Below are 27,438 nucleotides of genomic sequence, written 5' to 3'. Positions count from 1 at the left end.
GTGGAATGATTGTGTGATCTGGGCAAGATGACCAGTGTACTGCAGCATGGTTTGCTGCACCCCAAGTGGGGCAAGCCCACATGTGCATGCTACATTCTTATTACACTGAGCCAGCAGTCACCACACCCACATATTACACAATGGAAACAACCGGTATTGACAATTTCTGTGCGAATCATCACAACTGGACAGCATTTCCACCCATCTTGCAAACCACAGTGAAAGCATCAAATCAAAAGCCCAGTAAACTGTGTTACTAGCAGCCATCCCATAGCCACTAAAAGTTCCAAGCAGAAGAGATAGAAAGCTTCCCTCAAAGGCACGGTGGTTAGGAATGCAACTGGCAGGCTCAAATTAAAATTCTGCCTCCAACTCCATCAAGTGATTTTTCAGGGATTGGTTTTATACTGAGCAATGTATCTGTAATATTATAAAAAATAAATACTGTGTAGAAACATATACATACCCCCCCAAAAAATGCCCTGTCATTTAGTGAGGGAGGTTGTGGTAAAGGCCCAGAATTTTATAACAAAGTCTCTTGATATTGGTATGGGCTTTATATATGGACAAAAGTTTCCTGCAGGATATCTTGTAAAATGGCTGTCTTTCATCACTTTTGTCACAGTTGACAGTAGTCTGTTCCCATTTTGCAAACTGACTGTGCAAGATCTATCAAGTAGGTAAAAGCCCTTATAACAAGTAGGCAAATTACATGAACCAACATCTGCATTTCTTATATTTTTAATGAACTTCCTAAACTTGCACAAAAATAGTTCCACATCTGTATGCCCTTTAATTTCAAACGGCACTTTTTAAAAATGGAAAATAAACAAATTCAGTGTTAACAGGACCTTAGATTAACAGCCTTGATTAAAAGCAATAAATAGAGATAAATACAATGGTTCATTGCAACGAGTGGTTTCACAGAAATCTGCAAAATGCTAGGTAAGATGTTGCTTCAGGAGATCAGAAGAACATCAAAGAAATAGAAGCACAGTAATACACAAAATAAATATTATTTTCAGTTGATTTTTAATATTAATTAATTCTTTTCAATATGCCCATTGCCCACTTGAGTTTATTTTAGGCGAACATCGCAACTAGAGAATGGGGAATGTATCACAGCATGACTGAAAGTCCATAAACCAAGAATGAAGGTTTGTGCCATCAGGCTGACACTCCAGGGTCCTGTAACCAGACCTCTTGGTCCATGCTGTGATGTGGAACTCCATGCCTTGTCATGAAATCTGTGGACAGGCTTCTTATATTTAGTTGCAGGAGAGGCCCCCTTTGTTAAGAGAGATGCTGCCAGAAAGAGCTGCATGCTTTGCAAGCCAGTCGTTTTCAGAGTGGGATCAGGGCCAGCCCAAGACACTTTGGCACCTGAGAGGGACAAATCCTCTTGTTAGCAATGCACCAAGAAGCTCAATGTAAGCTCCACTGAAATGAACAGGAGCTGCACAAGAACATGACCGTACTTCTGCACACCTCATTTTGGTTTCAACGCAGCTTGCACAGGAAGCTTTCACAACAGCTTTGTTCCATGAGTTCAACACCCCAAATCTGCTGCCCTCAGGCAGCCACCTCATTTTGCCTCACCTCTGGATGTGATGGACCAGAAGAACGTATCATTTTGAGTTTGTTCTTTTCCTATAGGGCTCCTGCTATTCCTATATGACATTCACTTTGCAGGTAATATTTGAGCCATGGTCATGAATATGCACTGAACCAGCTGTTTCATCTTCTCAATCATCCAAAGCCGAGAGAGGAATCGCCTTTCTTATGTAGGAAACAGTCAGCTGTGTAGAGCTTTAGGTCTCTACATTCAGATGCCTCTCACCTTTTGACAGATGAACCTCATGTTCAAGGGTATATATGCGACAGAGCTCCCTTTGGGTTTGGTCCAGCTCAGGACAGCAACGAGCTCTGAAGACGTATATCTGGCTCTCAGGAAAGAACCTGCATTTCTTGGCTTCTTGCAATGACTGTACTGCCAACATTCAAAGTGAGCTGGAGGGGGTGTGTAGATCCTGAACATTCTTCTTCAGAATTCAAATCGTACAAAATTACAGCAGCCCTTCGTACCATCAAAACAAGTGATATTTGAAATGTCATGGCCTCCTGTGGCTTTCTACAGCAGTCCACTTCTTTGAGTTTCATATGTGATTGTTTTTGGACAGGTACGCTATAAGCGCCACGGCAACCCCCACATAGATGCCTGTTCCAATAGTGATGGACAGCACAGCCAGGAAGAGGGCTCGTCGTGAACTGGAGCTGGCATGGTGGAAGTCCCCTTTAGCAATGGCTTTGTTTGTCTGTAGGGGGATGAAAAGCTCACTTTAGTAAACCTGGATATGGTGCACTCTTCAACTTTAAAGAGGAAAATTGATTTTTTAGACTTTTTTTTTTTTAGTATACTGTATAGTTTGGGCTTTTAAAGCTGTTGCTAAGGTAGAAATAGCCAAACACTACAAAGTCAGATCCATTCCATCAAGCACAGGAGGATAAAGGAGTGCCCCGTCACAGACAAACTGGTGCATTGAATAGGACTTTCTGAGTTAGTAATTTAGTTGTCTTTGCCACCTGGCATCCATTTTTGGCATAAACAGATGAGCCACATTAAGCTGCAGCCCCACTTCTTAAATGTCAAATAATTTTGACATCTCTTTTACAATAATGTGCTTTATGCTGCATTGCCTGGATGCTTGATTCAGTGGGTCTGTTTTCTTTTTAGGTGGTTCTGCAACTCCTGTCAACTGCATTTTAATGAACACAAATGGTGAAAGGCAATTACACTGCAGCTGTTCTGTTTTAAAATTACTGATGAGTTAATTTGCGATATTATAACTGAGCATCTAAATGATAACACTTAAACTATTATAATGTTGAGACAAGCATGTCTAAATAAACATGGTGTGTTAAATTATTGCTCGGCTAATAAAGGCCAAGTGAAACCCTTTTCTATGTGCCATGCTAGGTCATAACAGAACACCTGCTTTGCATGCAGAATGCCATAGGTTTAAGCTTTCAAATCTTCAGTGGTATACACACCCACACACCCCGTATTTTTCCATGTAAAGGATGCCCCCATGTATAAGACAACCCCTATTTTTTTAAATCCAAAATGAAGAAATCAATATTTTAAACATGTTGTAGCATGCTGTAACTAGAGTAGGTCATTCTGCCATGGTTAATGGCAAAATCTTGCCTGTGAGTCCTAGAAAACCTACCCCGTCTTGCAGGCTTTTCCACCTGGCCTGGGAGGGCAAGACCCTGACTGACTCCAGCTACAAAAGCTGAGCCTGCTGAACAGACACTTGGGCTGGGGAATTGCTTTTGTCACGTTTGTAATTATGTAAATCGTTTCATGTTGTAAGCCGTCTTGAGCATGGTTTTAACTACGGAAAGGCAGCATACAAATTAAATGATGATGAAGAAGAAGAATATCTGACACCAGAGACATCTATCTCACATGACCTTGAAGAACGACACGGCCACCCCCCAAAATCAACCCTCCTTTGCTGTCCTGCAGGACACCTCTGCAGCGGCTATGAGTTCCAGCACTTTCCTTTCTGGAGAAAAAAAACAAAAAATACTTGGCCAGACTGTGGTTGGCATCAAGATGACTGATGAGCCAATTTAACACAGTCTTCAGGCTGAAATGTTTTCAGTAGCAGGCCAAGAGCTTTAATAAATAAAAAACAGGCACAAAACACAAACGGAATTCTAAGTTGGGGGGTTCCGCTCAGCAGCAGCACAGGGCAAGCCAGCTTGTTCAAGAGCAGACAGAATTAAAGATAACAGTGCAGACTTCCTTGTAAAGGTCTTGGATCCTTCAGCACCAATCACCTTTAAATGTCTATTGCCTAGAGCATCCTCACTCATTAAGAGCATCCTCACTCATTAGCCTAGGATGTCTCCACTATTTTAGTTTTCTCTGCAGTAATGTATTTGTAATAGCACTGTACAAGTGGCAGAATGGCAAGCCTGACAGCAGTTCATAGGGGCTGGTGACATTTATATGATCATATGTGCCATGTGCTTGTGAAAATGGGTATATTTTTAGGGATTTTGCAACAGAAGGAAGCCAGTTGCTTAAATCAGTCTATAAAGTGACTGTCAAATTCACAGTAGCAAGAATGCACATTTGAATGACTTCCTTCCACCCTCTAATTTTATTTCTAGAGTGCTGAAACAAAGTAGGTGCTCTATATAAAACACAAGTCAGTGTAAGATGAGAGACACTCAATGGAAGGAGAGAGGTGGGAAATAATAAAGGTGTCAGGTGAGAGAACAAAAATTTGAGTTTCATAGTGCAATCTATACATGTGTACTGAGAAGTAAGCTCCATTGAATTCAGTGTGGCTCCTTCCCAAGTAAGCGGGGACTAGATCACAGCCTTGCACAGGCATTTAAAAATAGCAGTGGAAGGAACCAGGTGGATTCTCTATCCTGCATTCACAATGTTGGCAGGTGGGGAAAATGCACTAAAGAGCCTCAATGCTTTTTTGATCTCTCATCAAAAATGGTCTTGAATGCATTCTAGGATCAAAAGCCCTTCAGTCTGAAAGAAAAATTAAGGTACTTACAAATTCAAATGCACCAAGAAGTATAGACATTATACATTAAAGTGCCCCCATTAACTTCTGCCCCATGTAAGCAATAACCACATCCTGAATATTGTGTTTGCTTTCAACTTATGCTTCATGCACCCACATTTCCCCTTGGTCTTTCAGTCCCAATTCTCTTCTTTTGAAGGGTTGAAACTTCCAGAGATATATCAAATTTTAATAAGCTAAGCTTTAGAATTCTAAATTATTACTTCTGACAACCAACCTCTTGCATGATGAGCTTATCTTAAATACAATCTTGTGCATATTTAGCCTAAAGTAAAGCCATCCAAGCACCTGCGCTGAGAATTTATCTCCTCTATTTCATGAAACGGAAAGAACTCCTGAGTACAGTTGATAAGGCAAGCTTGAAATATCAAACCAGGGAGGGGAATAGTTGCTACACAGAAATAAAAGTGGAGGCGCAAGGTCATCCTGCCCCCTACATACTCAGCTCTGTCTGCCCAGTCCATGGATGGTTTCATCATGCCCTCAGCATAAACAGGGCAGCGCATGCCTGCACACACTGCTAACTGGGATAACAGAATTCTACATTACCTCATGTGACAAATAGAAGGCAGCAATTCCCAGTGGCCAGAAACAGCAGAGCATGGAGAACACGCTGAGTCCAAGATGGTCCCTGGGCGGCATCATAAGGAAATGGTCTTCACTGTCGGTGTCACTTGAATAATCGCTCTGGAACAGCAAGAGGAAGGGCACGTAAAGAGGACACTGATTAGAGGCAAGTTCTTATTGCCTGCCACTTTTGGATCTGCGGTCATTTATTTAAAGTTTGCTATATAGCCGGGATAGCTTAGCTGGTAGACGATGAGGCTCTTGATCTCAGGGCTGTGGGTTTGAGCCCCACAAAAGATTCCTGCACTGCTAGGAACTGGATTAGAAGATCCTCAGGATCCCTTTCAACTCTACTATTCTATATCTTAAGAAGATATCTTTTTAAAATAACTCACGAAAGTTGAACTGACTAGCCAAAAGCTTCTTAAAAACTAGCAAACCTTATTAATAATACTGTTGTGAATTTGGCTGCCCTGACCACTGGGAATAAGCAATCGGAACCTTGACAAAAATGTATTCTTTCCTAGCGACTGGGTGCTTTCTCAGATGAGCGTGGGTGGGGTCTCAGGTGGGTGCTCTGCAGTGGGAGGGGGTGAATTAGTGAAACAGGCAGCTTGCCTCAGACCTGGAAGAAAGACAGCTGAGAGTCTGTAGCTGAAACCGGGGATATGGTTTTGTGAAAGCTGCACAAGTTGCCCTCAGAGAATCTGCGGCCTGTTTTTAAGAGTCTGCTTGCTTCTTATAGGCTCTGCTTTATTTATCTGTATCTAGCTATATATCTAGGCTAACATTATAAAGAGTCCTTAAGGCAGTTGGATGGTGCCTAGTACGCCTCCTTCCGGCAACTCCTGCAGCCAAGCTGGTGCCAAACGTGTTGCTCTGCTTTCCTTTGGAGCACATCAGGACCTTCAGGCTTGCACCCTGGGGCTGGTCCCTTCAGTGCTGCTACTGCAGCAGTTTGACTACACACACACACACACACACACACACACACCCCTGCCGCCAAGGTGCATTCCATTGTGTCTCAAGATAGGCTGTCTTTGTCATTTCTTGCTGGGATCTGTCTAAGTCTGCAGTGTGCTCTTGTTCAAAGAAAAGTAAACACTGGCTGTAGACAGTGTGTAGCACATTTCAAATGTTAAAGGCAGGTCAATATCATGATTATGTAATATGAATTGGGGCAGGTAAGGTAGAGACTGGTGGTTTGTTAAGGCTACCTATTGAGGAGTCTCTCCTCTTTCATCTGCCTCAGGCCCTCTGTAAGCCAGGGACCTGTGTGAGTGATTATGGTGATCCTGAATTTCAGAGGTGGGCAGCATCCTAAGTAAGCCATCAAGTTCAGACAGAAAGTCCCCTAAACCTAGAGAAGGTGGTGTAAAGCCCACAGGCTGCATTCAGTTGTCCTTCCCAGGAAAGTTACACCCTCCCTTTTCCCAGAACCACCAACACACGGATGAGTCACCACATGGCAGCAGCAGAGGACTACATGGATCATAAGGTTGCCACTTTGTGAAATGAAAAACAACAACACTGGGAGATGGTTTGGTTGCAGTAGGAAGGAGGCTTCTGAGTCACAAGGCAGGTCCCAAAGCACATCCATCTGATGAAGCCCAGTGCGCTTAGCCAGGTTGAAGAACTGTTGAGAAAAACAAGCTTGCTCCGTTCATTTCTGGGAATTGTCCCCAAAGCAAAAAAAACCCAACAGCCAGGCATTTTTTCCCTAATCAATTGGCAATGTTAATGTTTCAAGGGAAATTCTGGGAGGGCTGATGACCGTTTACTTCTATTCCAGAGAGTTCTAGAATACATTTCATTATCTGGGGAAGGTAAAAAAGGTAAAAGTAAAGGACCCCTGGACGGTTAAGGCCAGTCAGAGGCAACTATGGGGTGTGGCACTCATCTCGCTTTCAGGCCAGGGGACAGCTTTCCAGGTCATGTGGCCATCTGTCACGGATGCTTTAGCTGAGATTCCTACATTGCAGGGGGTTGGACTAGATGACCCTTGGGCCCCTTCTAAGGCTAAGATTCTATGATTCTAAGAAGCCAGGGTTATCCCGCTATATGTGGGACTATGAGAAAGTATTTGACCAAAAGGGGAATGCAGTCAGGCTTCATCTTTATGATTAGCATTATTTAGAACTTGCACATTAATCATGGCTGCTTTTGGAAAAAGAAAATGGGGCACATCACAACCACAACCAAGCTCTTTTTAGTTGTCGTGGCTTCTCAATGGCAGAAAGTTGAACAGATGCTCTTAACATTCTACTCTATGTACACTTTCTCCTCTCCCCTGTTGAATTAAGTCTGCTTGCCCTCCTAGGCAGGCAGTTTTGTGGACGGGCTCTGAGCTGCTCTAGTGAACCAACGAAGAGCAGGCAGGAGGTCTTGGACATTGCCCTGGGTGCGGGACCAACTGACCAACAGGGGCACTTGGACAGAATAAACTGTGGCCTGCCAGGCTAATTGACCTCTTCCTTTTGTTGGAACTTTGTGCAGCAGTGGATCAAGGGATGAGACTCAGCTGCGGATCCAGGAGGAGTGGCTTCTGTCCAACGCTCAGACCGGGGCTAGGGCCATACCACTCCTCAAACAGGGACCTCTTGGGGGCACCCCTATCTGATGTAAGTCATAGGGTGCCCCCACCCCCAGTTGGGTTTACCATCAGACCTCCAACAGATGGGCTGGAGTGGATTAGTGGTGGCTTCACCCAATGCCTATTGCCAAACCTTCACATCTGTCACCAATAAAGCTGTGGCCTCAATTTACCCCATAAATCATTATACCGCGTTTCGACTGGTTTTTTCATCTAGGGAATGGGGTGGTCTCAGGGCCTTGGCACACGAAGGTCAGGTTATGTTTTGCATCTGGAGAGGCCTTTAGGTGCAGTGCACCAATAGCCACCTTGTATGTTCTTGCAGAAGGAATTTAATTTGCTGCTCTGGACTCTGTCTGGAAAATGAAGACTGGTTTGTTCTATTTCATCTCTTGCAAAGGTAAAGCCAACAAAGACCGTGAGGTTTTTTTTAAATGACGTCTATACTATAAGATTCCACCACCATACTGAGTGAATTCTGTAGACATTCAATTGGCCCAGGCCCAGCAAACATTTGCTGCGGAAAGAGAGACTTTTGGATAAAAGAGCACGGCAGCTCAAGTGAAAAGCTCAGTGCACTGACACCTCCCATGAAATGTTAATCTAACTTTTCATAATTCAGAACTTTGGTATTCAATTTTCTCAAATCTTAACATCTATCAATCAGCAATAAATGGCTGAAAGGAATACTAATTTATTCATAATCATTTGAGGTTGCAGCCATTATTCAGGCATGGCAGCTTCAGAATGGCCATAAATAGTTTAGTGCCTGAATAAAGTTAATCTTCAGCCCCCCTTCCTGATTTGCAGTGCAATCCTGTACTGTCTATTTAGAAGGAAGTCTCAGAGTTCAATGGGGCTTCTCCCAGGTAAGTGTTATAAGACTGCAGACTAAGACATTTGTCTGCGTATGTGTGCTTTTATCTTTGTGTTCTCAGTAGTCTGCACTAGCTTTCCCAGCCCCATCACCAGCCTTCCTGAATATTGAGTGTGTGTGTGGGTGTGGGTGTGGGTGTGTGAGAGGGGGCAGAGAGAGAGACAGAGAAAGACGTGACTTGGCAATTATATAAAAAGCATCTCACACACGTGCAAAATCTCAAGGTTCTGTCATGCTCTCTAGAATAACTCCAAAGCCAGCCTGGGTTAAGATTGTGCCTTCAGCAGGGTAAGTGAGGAACAAGAAAAAAGACTGAACTTGACATGGTGACTAAGGCTGAGGAAGAGGTTCTCAATAGATAACCTTCACAACTAAATTGGAGAGGAGCTACAGTGCGTTCGTGAGGAGGGGTGAAATTCATGAAAGTGGGAAATATTTCAGGGGCAACCAAACTGTTTGAAATGTTCAGTTTTCTCATGGGTGACAGATGCAAAGTAACAATTTCTTTAAAATAAAAACAAAAAAGAAAAGATATTGGTGGTGCAGCTCTTCTCAATAGCCATCAGCTGGCACCTGCCATTTTTGTTTCCCAGAATGCCTCAGACATAACATTATTCTGGACTTTCTGGGAAACAAAAATGGCAGCTGCCCACTGGTGGATACTGAAAGGAGCCCCACCATTTGTGGCATCAACTCTTCAAAGAAACTGGGGAGGTGGGAACTGCTATTGCTAATAATTTCACTCTGCTGGAAAAATCACCGAAACCCTCTTCCATTCACCTTCTGTGCATAGTGTGATGAATTTAGAATAGTGGCAGTATTTTTGCTCGGCCATAAATCAGTCCACAGGTTTACTGATTTTAACTTCCAGGAAAGTTTGGTGTAGCAAGGGCAGGGACTTCAACTAGCAGCTCATCTGCCAGCAGTTGAATCTCCAGCAGCCCTTCTGCTGGTTGATGTGCCTAGGGAGGCTGCCAATATGCCACTCCTTCTGCCCACTGTAGCTAGCATGCCAGTCTCAAGTGACCCTTCTGTGGGGATATCTGAGAAACATTTCACCACCACCCCTTGAATATGGACCCTGTGAGCATGAGGAGCCCACTTCAAAAAAGAAAAGCAATCAAGTGACCACTCTGCCCCCACAAATGTGCTCATCGCTTGGCATCTGAGCATACAGTGCAAAGACCAGCAGCAAAGAAGTCTATATCTGTGGGTATATCTGCATGTGTGAAGACTTCTGCACAATTAAGAATCATACACAACTGGGCCTCCAGACTGTGTGAAAGTCTTCATGCATGTATGTGTGGCTGCTGGGGGCAGAGGAAGCGGGCAGTGTGGAGGGTGGGCACTCAGTGCGCCCTTGCTTCCATCTTGCACGCTGATTCAGTACATCAGCAGCTCTTCTGAAGGGGAATAGAATAGAGCGCTGAGTCTATAACAGGTGAACCAATACCAATAAATATATAATTTGCTATTGAAATTATCTGGTGAAAGCACCAGCTCCTAGCTACCAACCAGGAATCTAGGGAGAATTCCTTCTCAGCCATGCCAACTGGTGACTGACAGCTTGTTCACAGAAAAAGGAAGTGTCTGACAGAAATAGACAAGGAGGTAGGCTGGCAAGAAAGCCATGGCTAGCATCAGGGCTACACCTGAAATTTATAGCCCAGGTGTGTATCAGAAACAAGTTCCTACTCTGGTTGGCATACATGCCTCTTTATCCTCACAACAGTCCTAGGAGGTGGATCAGGCAATGTGATAATGGCTGGTCCAAGTTCACACTGTGCGGGGGATTGAATTTGGGTCTCCTCAAACTAAATGCAGCACCCACAGCCACACCATGCTAAATCATTTAGTTTCTTCTCCCCTCAATTCCAATACTTGCTCTCATTCAAATGTTTAGTAAAAAGCCTTCAGATCTGTAGACTAATCTCAAGATTACTGCTGAGGCTGAATTAAAAATATTTCTACATGCTTCAGTGCAAGCACAGATTATTATTTTCCTGGAGAAAACAGAACTCTCCAGTTTATCAGCATTTTGCATTGTGTAGATCAGTACTGTGAACAAGAACCTCTTAAGAGCGAACAGTTGAAGATGCAATTGAAGACAATCTGAGTTACACTAAAAATAAGAACACAAAAGAATTTTGGAAGCTGGCATGAAACCAAGTAAGGAGAGACACTTTGGATAAATATCCAAATTAGGAGGCATTCTGAACTGTGTTTTGGAAGGACACCGTTGTTTAAGACAAGGGGCGGGAAAGATTTTTCAACCTGAGGGCCACATTCGTTTGAGAGCAACTTCCCAGGGGCTTTGTGCGAGCGGAGGGTTGAGCCAGAGGCAACAGTGGATGGAGCAAAGGACTGTGCATTTGTACAGTCGGCGACATGCCTCACCCTCGATCTCTGTGCTGGCAAGCAAGTGGCATGATCACACTTCAAAGACACATTCCAGCAAGACAAAAACACTTGGGAAGGGCATGGAGAGGAGGCGCAGCCTAGGGAGATTCCTGAGGGTTGGGTGAGGGGGCCCACCAGGCCTGAAGCTCCCCCCATCCCCCCGATTTAGGCACTTCACTGAGAGTAACGGTAGAAAGCATATTTCCAAGGAAAAGTCACTCAAAGCAACGCATTAGCTGCCAACAGAGAGGAATATTGCCTATGAGAATTAGTATCTGAACTCCAGTGTGTAGTTGGTGACAGTATCGCCAAAGAAGCAACTCAGAGGCTTGCCAAGCGAAGAAAACGGCTTGGGAAGACTTTCTTTATTTTAAGGGATTTGAAATTGAGCCATTTAAGACTGTGGTCCCCCACCCCCTTTATTGATTTTTTTTACCTGGCTGAGAGAATGAGGAAAGCAAGATTATTGCTGTTCATGGACTGTCTTAATTAAATTAAGCCAATCAGCAGACTAAATATCAATGAACCCAAGTTTTAAACCTGGGCAATGCTGGAGTTTTTTGTGCACATGGACTGGTGTCAGTAGTGCACTTGGATAATTTTAGGCTCTGGACTTAATGGAGGATTCCTGTTTTGATGGCTACCACTTTGTTTACTTCAAAAAATGGCAAGCCAGTCCTGCTCATCCATCTGAGTTGGGCTTTGAACCTCTACCTAAAGTCCTGCCCTGATGGCGCCATTGGCTGCTGAGATAAAGGAAACTAGATTTTGGTTTTGTTGTTGTTTTTAAAATTTTGGCTGTGTGGAGAAATACCCCTGGTTTCTCTATTTCTCTTGAGGGCTAGATTTCAATTAAAATGATAGCACGACTTTAGGGAGGGGGGCTATGATTCCTCCAATCTTAGTAAATAAATAAATCAGATATTCAGTTTTACTTTTTTCTGCTTTTGCAAAAAGAAAAATCAAGAACATCTAATGACTGTGCAATGGAAAAGAAATTGCGCCAGCATCCAGACCTGCATGATTTCATTATATATTCTATACACATTTTGTAATTTGCTTCCTTATTGGCATGGGACTTTTTGTTGGCTGAAGAATGTATTGCTTGTGCTATTTAATGTATAGGAGCAAGTCTTTGGAACAACGTCAGGCAACTAATATAATTGTCTGCCAGGGACCCTACATCTGAGCAATGATATAAGGGGTGGCCCGGGTAACTAGGCAAGTATATTAATTCCAGCACAAATTGTATTGCAGTGCTTTAACTGCTTTCCACAAAGATCGAGACAGCACACGAGACTACAACTGAAGTAAAGTACCTTTGAGTCTCATTGATTTCACATGTGCTTAAATGTCTCCCCTTGAAAACAACTGAAATTAAAACAGTTTCACTTTGCTGCATCGGGCTCTGCAAGGGAAGAGTCTCATTTGCTTCCAAAATAAAAAAATTAAAAATGAAAGACACAAAACAATAGCAGTCTATTTCCCCTCAGTCTTTTAGGACATCTCATAGGGTTGTCTCCTGTCCTGCATAATACAGGATTTTCCTGTATTTCAATGTAAAATGCTATGTCCTGTACTGATAGTCTGTCCTGAATTTCATGTATTCTCTCTCTCTCTCTCTCTCTCTCTCTCTCTCTCTGCCGAGTTAGGGGTCCTCTCCAAATGCATGGTTTCAATTGAAAGGGTGTGTGTAAGATCATGTATTTAAGCTCTGGGTAGCAAAACACAGACTAATTTACAAAGAGAGAGAGAGAGAGAGTGAGTGTAATGGATCTTCCTTTACTCTACACCACATGGTCAAAGGCAGAGGATATTGCAAGCACCAAGCAGGGAGCCAAATATTTACCTGCTCCCCCACCTGATGTTTCAGGACAGTCCCAAGTGTAGCCTAAAAATCCACAAACTGAAGATGACGGTAGTTTTGAGGGGTTTTACTTGTGACTTTTCACTTACACTGAAGCCACACACCATTTTAAGAACTGACATCGTACAAGTTTCATTTAAATACATGTGTTGACTGACAACCACTCTGAGCAAACTGAACATGTTTCAACTATACGTATTCTCCCACACTAGTCATAATTAAACACATAAACAGCAACACATAAATGGCAATACACAAACACTAGAATCTTAGTGGTGTCATCTGAAAAACAGAAACCAAAACTTATTTTAAGTTTGTTTTAAAATATACAGTATTTTTCAAAACAAACTCACCACTTGAGCAGGGAAGGATTCTCAGACTGCGTAATTCTGCTATGTCTCTGCACTGGGAATACGTGACCGAGCCTATCACACCTAATGGAGAGATGTAGCAGAATTACTCACCTGCAATGGAGACCAGCTGGAAGGGTGGTAGCCCAGAGTAGCCACTCAGGCAGAGAAGGAACGGGCAACCTCTTTTGTGGGTGGTCCCTTTGGACTCCAAGTAGTCTTTAATCGTGTAATATTAAAGGCATGCCATTGGACCAGATCACATCATAGAAAAACTCCTGCAACTAATGACAAGAAGACCTGCCTGACCTCTACTTCCTGGAAGTCATCCTCTTCTTCCACTTCATAGGAGAGGGTATGGATCTTGATCTCATCCGTGGAGAGGCTAACAAATTTGCCATCAGAGTATCCCAGGCTGTCTTTGGTGGGTGACCTGTCTTCAATGAAGGTGGTTTCACAGCACTCCGCACTCACACTCTCTCCCCATGATCGCAGCATGCTTTCCGAATAGAGGATGATATTCGGGTGGTAGCGGGACTCCACTGTCTGTGGTAGTGTATTGGGGTCAAGGAGTTGTTGCACTGGGTCATTCCGTGGGTAGCCTGGAGAGTAGAGAGTACCAATCTGCCGACTCTGATACTGGGGGGTGGGGTACACAGACACCAAACCTTCCCTGCCCTCAGCCATCAAGTTTCTGGTGTTAATCAGCCCATTCCTCTTCTTGGCATCAGCTGCTTTGGTGTGCTTAAGGACACTCTTCTGCTCAGCCAAGCCATCCATCCTGTTTTCCTTTTCCTCTACCATCTCACTGAAGTGGAATCTTTGTGGACGATTATCACATGGGATGAAGAGATCTTATATCCTGAGGCATGAGAAAGGGAATAAACCACAAATTAGCAAAAAAAGCCCCATTCATTCCTAGGCCTTACAAATCACTTTTCCTGGACAATTTGCTTCTTGTGTGGAAATGATAGGGCTAAAAATTATTTCACCACAGAGGATTCTCACGGCATTGAAAAGATACTGTAGTAAAAGGGCTAAGAGACAGAGCTGTTAACCATCACCATCACTATATTTGTATGCCATCTATTCCATACATGCTCAAGGAGGCTTACAACAGGAAAAGGTTTACATAATTATCACTAAATGGACTTAGGTAAGTTAGTGTTCACTCAAACTCAGCACCTGCTCCCCCTTCTGCAAGATGACAATATGGTCTAGACCAGGGGTCACCAACCTAAGGCCCAGGGGCTGGAAGCAGCCCACGGAGGTCGACTGACAGGCCCACGAGCCGCCCCCCAACTGAGCTGCCCACTCACATGCTGCGCTAAACCGGCAGAGCGCGGCGGGGCAGGGGACTTGCTTCCATGGTGCCAGAAATCGTGTCTGCGCATGCGCAGATGCCGAAAATCGCGAGTGAGCGTGCGATCCGGCCCACGGAGGGATCTCTGTGGGACCGATCCAGCCCAGGCAAGATAAACCTTGCTGACCCCTGGTCTAGACCCCTGTTTCTCAAACTATCTGATGTGGTGGACTAGCAATTCCGCCAACGCCAATGTGCCAGGGACCAGTACCATATTAGGTCCCTGAAGCACCCCCCCCAACCTTGGGTGTCCCTGAGGAATGACAACCAATGGCTAATGGACCATTACCCAATTCATGAACCACCACTTTGAGTAGTCCTGGTCAAGAGGGACTGCTGTTTTACCCCCACCACGTCTCCTATGTTCTAACACCCAATTTCATTTGATTGACAAATGTTTACACACTTGTATTAGCATGGGAAGGGAAAGTCAAGCCAGAATTGCAAAAACTATTTTTAGCAGAACCTTTTCATGTTGTATTTGGCACTACAATGGCATAACCTGCTCTGAACATAAAACGAATGCAGATTTATCAGGCAAATCAGGGCTGCATTTCACACAGGAATTAATCTTAATGCTTAAAATCTCCTTTCACAAGCAAGATAAAAAGGGATTCTCAGGAACATTACAGAGTCCTGAAATACAAAGGTTTTAACCATGTATGTTTGATATTAATTTCTGCAGCGACAGTATTTTTCACCCTTCTCTAAATGTGCAGGGTGGGTGGGAATACACTCCTATAAAGATTTTTATACCATGTCTGGTAATGTGTCCCAATGACATATGAGGCCAAAAATATTCTGTAGAACTTGCTACTCTTATCACAGTGCTGCAGTGAAGGGTGAAGTGGCAACCTCAAGCTTCTCCCTGCTGCACAAACCACCTATGGCCCTTCCTGGGGTGGGATTGCTGTACTTTAGCTATTCATTCACTTGTGAGATTTGCACCCCGCCCTCCATCGTAAGACACTAGGAAGGGTAACAACAAACATACAAATCCACAAACAAAGTCCTGTACCCACTCATCAAATCAGATAAAATGTCAACTGTCTGTCGGCTTTTCTTTTTACCACAGAGACCACCTCCACAGCATGCAAAACATCTGAAGCAAAAGACAGATCTGCAACTGGCACCTAAAGATAGCACTGGCACTGGGACATGATTCTGGCCTACCCAGAACCAGTCCCTTTATATGACCCAGCTTCACTAGTCCTCCATCATATAAAGAGGTTGCATCTCCCTTCCAATACACAAACTGGTATTTTGACAGCTCCCATCTCCTTCCTTTTGCTATCTTGCTTGCTTCTTCCTCCAGCCCTGGGCATTTTCTGTGCTATGTGCAACCTCAGTGAGTCACCTGTCCATCAGAGCCCAAGCTGCCAATATTGCTTTGTCCCTTATGCCCCCCCCCCCCCCCGTGACCATCCAAGATGCTGCTTTGCTTGAAGAGAACCCTAGGTTTGTGCCATGAACTCCTAGGCTAATCTCACTTTCTAAAATTATTCATTTGCTTTCTTGAAGCACCATTCTGCTTTCCACCACTGCCCTCTTGCCTCTTATCCTTAAAAAACTTCAAAAAAAAGTGGTTGTTGGGGTTCTTACATGTCTATGCACCAGACCCAAAGGTGCAAAATGAACACTCAAGCCCTTCAAGGTCCTATTAAGCAGGATTGCTTCCAAATGACTCTTAAGGACCATCTGCTTTTGGAGTTCCCTGATAACACTGAGGAACACTAGGTAAAGGGACCCCTGGCTGTTAGGTCCAGTTGCAGATGACTCTGGGGTTGTGGCGCTCATCTCACTTTATTGGCCGAGGGACCCGACGTACAGCTTCCGGGTCATGTGGCCAGCATGACTAAGCCGCTTCTGGCGAACCAGAGCAGTGCACGGAAACGCGATTTACCTTCCCACCAGAGTGGTACCTATTTATCTACTTGCACTTTGATGTGCTTTCAAACTGCTAGGTGGGCAGGAGCAGGGACCGAGCAACGGGAGCTCACCAAGCTAGAAACATCTATTATTGCAGCCTGTGAGCAAACTATTGAATACCAAACCAAGAAACACCAGGACTGGTTTTATGAGAATGACAGTGGGATTGAATGAATGACTGACAAGAAAAGGAAGGCCTTTCAGATCTGGAAAAGAGATAGAAACTGCGCCACTAAGAAAAATATCTATGCCAACGCTAAGGTTGAGGTTCAAAGAAGAACCAGAGAATAAAAAATGCTGGATAAAAAATGCTCAAGAGATCCAGCACTGAGCCCACATTCATGATGTACAGAGTTTCTTTAAAGCCACAAAGACCATCTATGGGCCATTAAATTATGGTATAAGCTTCCTATGCTCTACAGATGGTACCACATTTCTAAAAGATAAAGAAGCTATTGAACTGCACTGGAAAGAACATTACCAGCATCTCCTTAACCGCAACTCCCCCGTATCTGCTGAGGTGTTCTCACAAATTCTGCAAAAACAAATTAGAGATGAGCTTGCAGTATCTCAATCTGGGAGAGTTGTGTACAGCTATTAACCAAATGAAAAACAACAAAGCCAGAGACCTGGTGAAATACCTGCCAAAGTCTTCAAAGTGGGTGGAATTTAACTTACACAACAACTTCACAATCCCATCAAAAAAATCTTGGAGACAGAAATCCTAGCAGACTTTAGGGGTGTCAAAATTATCAATCTTTTTAAAAAAGATGATCAAGCAGGTTACGGAAACTATCAAGGCATCTCTTTATTAGCTGAGGCTCGTAAAATTCTTATAAAGATCTTAGCAAACCGTCTCTTAACAATATCCAAGGCTACCCTTCCTGAATCCCAAAATGGTTTTGACCTTATAGGGGAACAGTGGACATGATTTTCACCGCGCGACAGCTTCAAGCAAAATGCAGAGAGCAAAACCAAGCCTTGTATATGGTGTTTATTGACCTGACTAAGGCCCTTGACACTATAAATCGTAATGCCCTGTGGAATGCCCTTCTGAAAATTGGCTGCCCAGATAAACTTGTGAACATCCTTCGGCTCCTCCATGATAATATGACAGCAATAATTGCAGATAACAATGGCTCTCAAAGTGACCATTCACAGTGGAATCAGGTGTTAAACAGGGTTGTGTTATTGCCTCTATTTTTTTCATTGCCATGATCCTACACTTTGACGAAGGGAAACTCCCCAGCAGAGTAGAAGTCATATATTGAACAGATGAAAAGCTCTTTAATCCGAGCAGGCTGAAAGCAAAGAATAAGGTTACCATAACTTCTGTCATAGAGCTTCAGTATGCTGAGGAAAATGTAGCGTGTGCACACTCAGAGGGTGACCTCCAAACCATCCTAAATATCTTCGCAGATGCTTACAGAAAAAAATGCCCATTGCTCAATATCCAAAAAACCTAAGTGCTGTACCAACAAGCACAAAAGAACCCCTCTGCAGTGCCACAAATCCAACTCGATGGTGTAATGTTAGAAAGTGCTGATCACTTCTCCTACCTGGGCAGTTATCTTTCCACAAGGGGCTACATTGATGCTGAAATCCAGCATCGCCTGAGCTCTATGAATGCAGCCCATCCCAACTGAAGTGCAGAGTATTTGAGGATTGGAACATTTGCAGGGAAACCAAAATGCTTGTTTACAAAGCTATTGTACTGCCAACCTTACTGTCTGCTTGTGAAACATGGACCTCTTATAAATGTCATCTCCAATTCCTCGAAAGATTCCATCAACAGTGTCTCTGAATTTTTTTTTTTATATCACTCGAGAAGGCAGGCGAACTAATGTCAGTGTATTGGAAGAAGCAAAGATCACCAGTGTTAAAGCAATGGTTCTTGAACATCAACTTCGCTGGACCGGTCATGTTGTTTGGATGCCTGATTTTTGTTTTTGAAGGCAACTCATAGAATCATAGAGTTGTAAGAGACCACAAGGGCCTTCGAGTCCAACCCCCTGCCAAGCAGGAAACACCATCAGAGCACTCCTGACATATGGTTGTCAAGCCTCTGCTTAAAGACCTCCAAAGAAGGAGACTCCACCACACTCCTTGGCAGCAAATTCCACTGTCAAACAGCTCTTACTGTCAGGAAGTTCTTCCTAATGTTTAGGTGGAATCTTCTTTCTTGTAGTTTGGATCCATTGCTCCGTGTCCGCTTCTCTGGAGCAGCAGAAAACAACCTTCCTCCCTCCTCTATGTGACATCACAATCTATTCCAAACTTAAAAATGGAAAGCGTAATGCTGGTGGTCAACAAAAGAGGTTTAAAGACTCTCTCAAGGCAAATCTAAAAAAATGTAGTATAAACACTGACAATTGGGAAACAGTGGCCTGTGAGCGCTCCAACTGGAGAACAGCCTTTACCAAAGGTGTCATGGACTCTGAAGACGCTTGAACTCAGGATGAAAGGGAGAAACGTGCTAAGAGGAAGGCACGCTTGGCAAACCCTCACCGTGATCAACTCCAACCCGGAAACCTATGTCCCCATTGTGGAAGGTCATGTGGATCCAGAATTGGCTCCACAGTCACTTACAGACTCACTGTTAAGACTGTGTTTATGGAAGAAAATCTTACTTGGCTACGAGTGATCGCTAAAGAAGAAGCAGCTGTGTTTGAGGGCAGCTGAAATTTCTGTTTCTTCTCCCAAGGCAAGCCCAAGTACCCTGCACTGGAGTAATTCGACCACAGTCCAATTGTGCACCAATGACCACTCTCTGCTTTATTTATTTTTTTTGATGGGTTTTAACTTGTGAGTTAGCTGCCACAACAAGAACCTTTTGGCTGAGTAGCACAGTGTAAACAAAGTACAACAAATATACCAATGCAAATTCTAATGTATGATAATTCCTGGTTTTAGGTTTTAAAATTATCTTCTGAATTAATTTTTTAATCCTCCTTGAGATAAGCATATGAGAACATAGCATCTAATTATAATATGTAAATGACAATCTGTCTTGTAGTCACACTTTACTACATTAATTTAAGAAGCTAAGTTTGCAAATTGCCATTGAATTCTAAACTGGTTTCTGAACCTGCAGACATGACCAAAAACAGTGCAGACGAACACAGCTACCACTAGTCAGTCACATGCATTATGCTCCTCCTATCAAAGATAGTGAGGGTGACTGGCTGCAACACTGGTTACCCCACTGATTGCCAGGGTTGATCTGGCTGACTTGCCAGGAGTCCCCTGACTCCCTCACCACTCAGTGTGCTCCTCCTCTCCCAAAGCAGTGAGCTCAGTGGAAGAGGACGGATATCCCAAATGGAGAGGTAAGGATTCTGCTGCATCATCTAGTTCATCTAGTCCAGGATCCTGCTTCCGAAAACGTGGCAACCCTAAATTGTTCACACCCAGCTATCGGCATGCACCGTGCGCTTTGAGACTGCAATGCAAAAGCTGGTTTGCCTGTTAACCTTCAGAGTGAGGAAACACGTACTTGTTTTGCCTGTAGAAGGGAACAAACTCTGTTGCACCACCAGAGATACAAGAAGACCTAACCCATTCATGTCTTAAGTAGCAGAATAGGAACCATTCATACTTTGTTTACCAGGGTATATCAGCTATTTTCTCTTCATTAGCTTTTTTTTTTAAGCTAGGTGCCATATCACAAGAAGAGGTTTCTCACTTGCTGTTCAAAACATGTGACAATTTAAACCAATCTTGGGAGCATCTCATTCCTGATCTCTTTATTGGCCTCTGGTGGAAGATTTACAGAGGAGTAGCACAGTTAGCCTGCTGCAGCAAACAGGACAGAGCCTTGCGTCATAAGCTTTGTGGACTACAGGCACTTCAGCAGATGCATGAAGCTATGGCCAGAGGGCAATGAAATGCAGTCAAGAACAGACAGTGATATTTATGTAATTAGCAGTACGTAATTTGCAAACTGTTGTTGATATCACAGATAGTCTGACATTGGTAAACCAATTTAAATCCTTTGCTGGATATCCCCTGAAATCTTGATGGATAGTATTGCAACTCCACAGTTTCATGCCAACGTTTAAGCTTCCACAGGATTCTAAAACAAGTAAAGCAAGGTCTGAAATACAGCATTTTCCTCATTAGCAGAGTAATGTGAGAATCTACTCTGTCACCTTCTGCCCTGAGAAACAGACTACTTAGAGTTAACGCTGATGCTCAGGCTCAGCGCCACACAGCTCTCCCCATATGGCAAACAGGTTGGGCGAAACGTTCACCATGAGCAGAAGCTGCAGTTTTGCATGTTTCCACAGACAGACTCACTCAAACTCTGTGGGCACAAAATCAAGCTCTTGTGCTTCATGTTAATTAAATCTATATTTTAAAAAACAGCCTTTGCCTCTGTTTGCAATCATTAATGCATTAGAATGCTGTTTGCTACAAAAGCACACAATAAAATAAGGTAATGGATTTATCTAATGCAACACTCCTGGAGAACGGTCACTCAAGGGGAATTCCTCACCTCCTCCACACTGCAAGCTCCTGCATGCTCCCCAAAAACAACACCTTTCTCTGGGTGGGGAGCTCAGGAAAGGTCTGGAATGCCTCTCTGTGCATCTGCTTGCTTGGTTTTTCCATCCCACCCCTTTCCTAACTCTTAGGAGAGGCTCTTGGGTGCAGGGAGAGAGACTGCAGTGGAGAATTACCGTATTTTTTGCACCACAACACTCACTTTTTTCCTCCTAGAAAGTAAGGGGAAATGTCTGTGCGTGTTATGGAGCGAATGCCTATGGGTCGCGGGGGGATCTGCTGCAGTCGTGAGCAGAGGATCCATGGTTCCCCTTCCTTCCCTCCTCCGTGGCTCGCTTTGAAACAGCAAAGCGGGAGAAGAGCCGTTGAGTGGGGAGGAGAGAGGGACAGAGAGCCTGCTTGCTTTAAAGGAGCAAAGCGGGAGAGGAGAGGAGCCGCTTACACGAGTGTAAGCGGCTCCTGTCCGGTTGGCTCCTTTAAAGCAAGCAGGCTCTCTGTCCCTCTCTCCTCCCCACTTAGCTGGCTAAATAGCAGCAAAGTTTTTCAGCGAGCCAGGGAGGAGGGAGAGAAGCAGAGCCTGCTTGCTTCTCCTCTTATACCCCTCTTCTGCATTATTAGCAGCATCCTTCTCCACCCACCCCACGCGTGTTCCTTCTCCCCTTAAACCCCTCGCCTGCATTATTAGCAGCATCCTTCTCCACACACCCCACGTGTGTTCCTTGTCCCTTGAGTGCTTTTCCTTCCCTCCCCACTTAAAACGTGGTTTCAAAGCATGGATCCACATGGATCCTCAGGATTTTTGCACTGGGTCACCCCAAATTCACCATCAGATCACATGTCTGTGGCCACAGCATGAACCACAAAAATCATACATCCACTGTTTCATTTAGAATGTTTTTTTTCTTGTTTTCCTCCTCTAAAAACTATGTGCGTGTTATGGTTGGGTGCGTGTTATAGAGCGAAAAATACGGGTATATTTGTGTGACTCTACTTGTCCTCACACAGCCATGGTTACTTGCAACCTATTAATAAGCATTTATACAACAATTTTTTTTTAGCTCTCAAAAAGTAATTCACAGCAATCCTTACCAGCCCTTATCATCACCACTGAGCTAGGGCTGGGGAGCAGAGGCTGAGAGGATTTGCCTAAGGGTGTCCAGCACGATTATGGCAGAGGCAAGATTTGAAGGGGCGCTTTCTGATTTGCTGCCATGCTATAAGGGCTTCCGCCTGTATTGCAAATGCAAAGAAAACCTACTCTTTATGGCTTCGCAGCTCCTTGCCATGGCCTCAGCTGGTGTTTAAGGGGAGGAAAGAGATCACCAGGAGGCATTATGACCCCAAATATGCCGCCTAAGAAGCAATGCGCTTGATCAAGTTACTATCTGGATAGAAAGTGTCCTTGCCCTGAAGCAACTGAAGATGCCCACTTTTATCACAAATTAAAGATTGATAAAACTAATATGGCATTTGTGATGATAAATAGTTCCTATCCTTCCTATCCATATAGGTTTATTATTACCTCACTCTGAAGGTGGTGGCGGTGAAAGGCTAGATGTGTAGTGAACTCTGCAAAGGTCAGTCTCAATCAATTTGAGGTTTGCTCAGACTTAAACCTTAAACTTCATTGTATTCTTGCTTGCTCATTGCAGACCTCCAGTTTTTCTGACATTATGGACTCCTGTTGCAGCAGAAATGGCTTCCGAATTATATAGAACATTTGTTTGGAAAATTAATAAGAATTAAACTGAGAAGTGCACTTTGGCATCACGTGGATTATTTCTGCTTCAGCAGAATGTGCTTTAGTGACAAATAGTGACAGCATGGGGGTATACAGCCCCCCCCAAAGGTGCCTGCATCCAGTACTGAATGGATGTTATTGCTCAATGTGTCTGCACAAAAAGAACAACAGCTAATTGAATTGTCATGTGACACGACCCTTGAAGATAATTTTTTGGAAGTTAGGCTATTCAAATTTTGGCTTCATGCCATTAAAATTACTCTAGTACTATCCTGAGCTTGCTGATGAATCAATATAAGCTCGGGTGCAGCGGTGAAACTACTGGTAGGTTTTATTTCACCCAGGTCAAAAACCCAGATTGGCACTCCCCCCCCCGCCCCCGTGCATTTCTATACATACACAGGCTGGGAGCCTCAGTGACGCCCCTCTGGTTAGCCCCCACCCCCCAGCTGTGGCTCTGCCTGAGAGTTTTTTCAAAAACCTGTCTTTGAGACAGGTTTTTTAGCAATGTATTAATAATGTGGGGCTGCCATACATCTGGATTTTGCCAGACATTACCAGGATTACAAAGGTGGAATTGACATCCGGGGGGGATTTCTGAAGTGTGGCCCTTTGTCCTGGATCTTAGGCAAGTCATTTGGAAAACTGCATTTTTTGGGGGGGCCACTAGGGGGCGCATTGGAAGATGGCCGACAATACCATCTCTCCGACCCACACGGGGTAATTAAGAGGCTGTTATGGGAGTAGGCAGCCTCCCTTGTTGCCCCAAGGAAATGGGGAACACTGCCCTTGCCTGCTGTGCCCATAAAACACCCCCTAATTTGAAAGAAAGGGGTGAGGGCCCTAGGCAGAATGCCCCCGTGTGGACATCGGCTCTCCTGGACGCTGTCTCTGATCGCGCACTAGTTGCAGCAATTTGGAATAATTAATTATAAAAGAAGCAAATGCACATATTTCAAGTGAAGAAGGGGAGTGAAGTCTGCTAATTTAAGTGACCTCTGCGAAAGAAGACGACGGGCTGGAGAAACAGGAATATTTTACGATGAAAATACACCAAAGGCTGGGTATGTCGGCAACGGGACTGAATGGGGGGGGGGGAACCTTTTTTACTTTCCTTCTATGTGATTTACAAGAACCCCTCCTCATTAGAACCGTCAGTTGAACTGACCCAAGCAGAATGATTAAGGTCTGTGTGGAGATAAACTTTAACCAAAAGTATGCTTTATGGAGACCGAGAAGCAATAAGAGCTTTTGGGAATGGCGCAGCAATTAATTCGGAGTCGCCATCTTGCCAAAGGATTTATAGCCGGGAGGAAGAACGGATTTGTTTTCAGACTGCATTCCTAGTGAATCTCCTCAGAGGTTTTGAGAAAGGAGGCAGATTGGTGAAGATTAATGATGCTAAGACTGTTTTGATGTATGGAAGTGATGTTATATGGAAAACGTCTGGATATGGCTACTGGATAAAAAAAATAATATCCACGCAGGATTACAAACTGTTCTAACCAGCTTGCGGAGACTATCAGAGGTCACAAAGAGAAAGGAAAAAGATATGAAAATAACAACAAGAGATGTGGAAAAACAATAAGAAAGGACTGGATAGTGCTGTGAACATCATAAGGTTAGATTTGTGGACATTAAAACAGCAGTAAGAAGCAAGAAGTTGATTGGATCCCTTCGGAACTTGAAATATGGGTACCCCCAACAAAAATTTAAAATTCGGCTGTGTAATTTGGAATTTATGTAATTTGGTTTGATTTGATGTGATTGGTCGGTTAATAAAAAATTATTCTTAAAAAAAATTAAAAGGATAACTGCATTTTTTGGGCGTTACTGTAAAAACAACGCATCTCAACAATTTTTGGGGTGTCCTGGTTTTTACCTTTTGAAATATGGCAACCCTACAATAATGATCTGAGACTATGTGTAACAATCATCACACCCCACATTGACCTACTTTTGGCAAAATGCAAACTCTGACATCCCACTGATACTTGCCAAAATGGGCTTCATCCTGAATAAAACTACTAAAATTATTCAGGTTGTTATATTGAACACTGCTTGTGTAACCTGTATGTATTCAGGAAAAGTATTTATAACCTTATGAAGCAATATCTTGCATTCAGATAATTGGTGTTCTTCCATCTCCATTAAGAAAAACTGTGAATAACTTTTGTAAATACTATAAATATTTCAACAAATTCCACATTAACAGGAGCATTATGTAAAAATTTTACTTGGTTGTCTCAAGAATCTCAAGAATTAGTTATAAAAAAATAGGCAAACCTGCAGTGAAAATGCATGAAACCGACAGTGGCTGGAGACCCAAGGTCCAGAATTCATGTGACAATAAATCAGTGTCACTATATCAGGTAAATTTGGAGTTCTGGGTTACCATGCTAGAACAGGTGTGAACCACAGTTTGGTCCGTGTCACTGAGTCTTTTTTCAGTCAAGACATTTTGGCATCTATTTGTTTCTCCATTTCCTTCTCTGCACTTTCAGTGTAGATGCATTAAAGTGCAGAAGAAAGAGTTACAATTTGACATTTACGGTATCACCATTTGTCCTGGAAATACAGTTTAGAAGCTTTTCTGAATTACTGTCGCTGTGGTTATGGGGACCACCTGAAGGAACGCCATAGAGCACTGGTGGCCCATGGACCACAGCTGAAGAATTACTGCAGTAATGCATTGGATCCATTTTTAATTGGAAATAAACAGCAGTTTCACCCACACAATCCTATAGACCTCTACTTACTTCCAGGTTCCATTGAATTTTGTGGGACTTCCAAAATTCAGTGGAGCTTACAAATAGCTGCACTTTTACGTGAGGGGAGAGGGACTTTCTGCTGGCCATCAGGCAATGGCTCTTTCCACCTGCCTTGCGCCCCCCTCCAGGCCTGGGAGTCTTCCTCAGACCACGACTTTGAGAACAGCAGGCAGGCAACAGGCAGGCGCAGCTGGGAAGAGAGGAGTTCAGGGATATATTTTTTTAATTTTAAGAATAATTTGTGTGTCCTTGTTTCTCAATTTCATCACTTTATCCAAGCAGAGTCTATGTCTGTAAGCAGTCCATTCATAAATTGCAAGTTCATATTATCAACCCACTGATTAAAGGAGATTATGCCTTTAACTAAAATTTTCAGAAAAAGAATATTCTGCTGTACTATATACCTACTGTATGGAACTTAACCACTGGACAACGAAAATGGATTTTACACGCTCTAATGGTAGCCAAGAAATTTATATTGATGAACTGGAAGAATAAATACATGATCTCCTTTATTGATTATAGATTAGTAATTATTGTAATTGATAAGTGTAAACAATTTAATTATTATTTGCTGATGTTTAATTTTACTGTTTACTATTAGATTCTAATGGATTATTGAATATTGCTTTATTTGATATAAGTTGTTTATTTTTAAATTGTTGTGACTGTTTTATATTGGATCAGATTGTTGCTATTAATGTTTGATGTTTTTTTATGTTTTTATATGAGTTGGAAGCCAGAGTGGCTGGGGCAACCCAGCCAGAAGGGTGTGGTACTTATTATTATTATTATTATTATTATTATTATTATTATATTATTACTGCTCTAATAAGTTTCAACCTGGGAGTAAGGCCCACTGAATTCATTGGGACTTATTTCAGAGTAGACTTGCATAAGAATGTGGTGTTAGTCGTCTTCACAGAAGTTTCTTCTGCATTCTAAGCCCAAGGGACTTCCTTTAGCATCTCCCCATAAATCTTCCCCCTTCGGGAAGGAAGCAGAGAGCACGTTCCCGAGCGCGTCCCTTGGGGAGAAATCCCTGGAAACGGTGGCGGAGCTGAGCGCGGGCGACAGGCAGTTCTCCGCCCGAGGCAGCCGGCCAGTGGCAGCCTCTCTTCCGCGGAGGCGCCTCTCTGCCGGCCGGACACCCGGGGATGCGTCCGGCGATGGGGCTCCCGACGCGCCTGTGCAGGAGGCTCTTATCTCGGGGTGGCGGGTTCGAGCCCCAGGCGGAGCATTGCAGGGGGCTGGACTAGATGACCCTGGCGAGCCCAGATTCGCAGGTGGGGAATTGCCGGACTGGATTTGTCCCAAGGGAGCCCTTCTCGGCGTCTCCCGGGGCAGCAATGCCCAACGCGGCTCGGGGGAGCTCGGCTCGCGAAACCGCGCGGAGGCCGGCACATGCCGAAAGACCGGGGCTGCCGACTTCGCGCTGCCGTCGGAGGACCCGGCGCCCGAGGAGGAGGAGGCGGCGACTCAGCCTGCGCTCCCGCGGCAGCAGCCGGAGCCCCTCCGTCGAGGGTCCTTCCCCGCAGGGCTGCGCCACTTCGGAGCCGCGGGAGAAGGGGAAGGCGTCGCCCCCCGCGAGGCTTCGGGGCGGAGGCGGGACGGGCGCGGGCTCCATCTCCCCCCGTCTTCCCTCCCGGGACTTACCTCCGGGCCAAGCGGCGGCCGCAAGGTGACCTCCGTCCAGGCTGCGGCTTGCGGGACCGGCGCTCCGCCGGCGGCGGCGGCGGCCTCACCCTGCGGCGGCTCCGGGCAGGGCAGCCCCGCGGCGGATCGCGAGCAGCCCGCGGGGAAAGAGTCGGCGCGGCAGGGGGAGCTGCCGCATGTCACGAAGGCTGCAAGCCGG

At 44.2% G+C, this 27,438-nt stretch overlaps 1 protein-coding gene and 1 long non-coding RNA gene across 4 annotated transcripts in view; one reads left to right on the top strand and one right to left on the bottom strand.

Moving 5' to 3' along the window:
• Positions 1-8,776, top strand: part of LOC308482271 — a 35,833-nt gene extending 27,057 nt beyond the window's left edge. Inside the window, exon 3 of the long non-coding RNA XR_013989175.1 lies at positions 7,507-8,776. This is a non-coding gene — a long non-coding RNA (uncharacterized lncRNA). The remainder of the gene's footprint in view (positions 1-7,506) is intronic.
• SYNDIG1 (synapse differentiation inducing 1) lies at positions 726-27,317 on the bottom strand. Of its 3 annotated transcripts, none has more exons than XM_081015233.1 (4): positions 27,240-27,317; positions 13,583-14,135; positions 5,169-5,306; positions 726-2,315 (listed from the first exon to the last, which is right to left on the bottom strand). In XM_081015233.1, the coding sequence occupies exons 2-4, from the start codon at positions 14,075-14,077 to the stop codon at positions 2,157-2,159; spliced, it is 792 nt and encodes a 263-aa protein (XP_080871359.1). In that variant the 5' UTR covers positions 14,078-14,135; positions 27,240-27,317; the 3' UTR covers positions 726-2,156. The 3 variants fall into 3 exon arrangements, with proteins under 3 accessions (XP_080871359.1, XP_080871361.1, XP_080871360.1); XM_081015235.1 differs by lacking the exon at positions 27,240-27,317 and adding an exon at positions 25,572-25,675; XM_081015234.1 differs by lacking the exon at positions 27,240-27,317 and adding an exon at positions 18,125-18,199.
• Between the last annotated feature and the right edge of the window lie 121 nt (positions 27,318-27,438).

The sequence above is a fragment of the Podarcis pityusensis genome (assembly GCF_964106645.2).
Source record: "Podarcis pityusensis genome assembly, chromosome: 7".
Taxonomy (NCBI): domain Eukaryota; kingdom Metazoa; phylum Chordata; class Lepidosauria; order Squamata; family Lacertidae; genus Podarcis; species Podarcis pityusensis.
This window is presented reverse-complemented; position numbering and strand designations above follow the sequence as displayed.

Excerpts from the sequence above, each read along its gene's own strand:
- SYNDIG1 (XM_081015233.1), bottom strand. The coding sequence starts at position 14,077 with ATGGTAGAGGAAAAGGAAAACAGGATGGATGGCTTGGCTGAGCAGAAG. Across the intron at positions 5,307-13,582 it reads ATGACTTCCAGGAAGTAGAG|AGCGATTATTCAAGTGACAC; the intron begins GTCAGGCAGGTC and ends TTGCTGTTCCAG. Across the intron at positions 2,316-5,168 it reads CCTTCTATTTGTCACATGAG|ACAAACAAAGCCATTGCTAA; the intron begins GTAATGTAGAAT and ends ATCCCCCTACAG.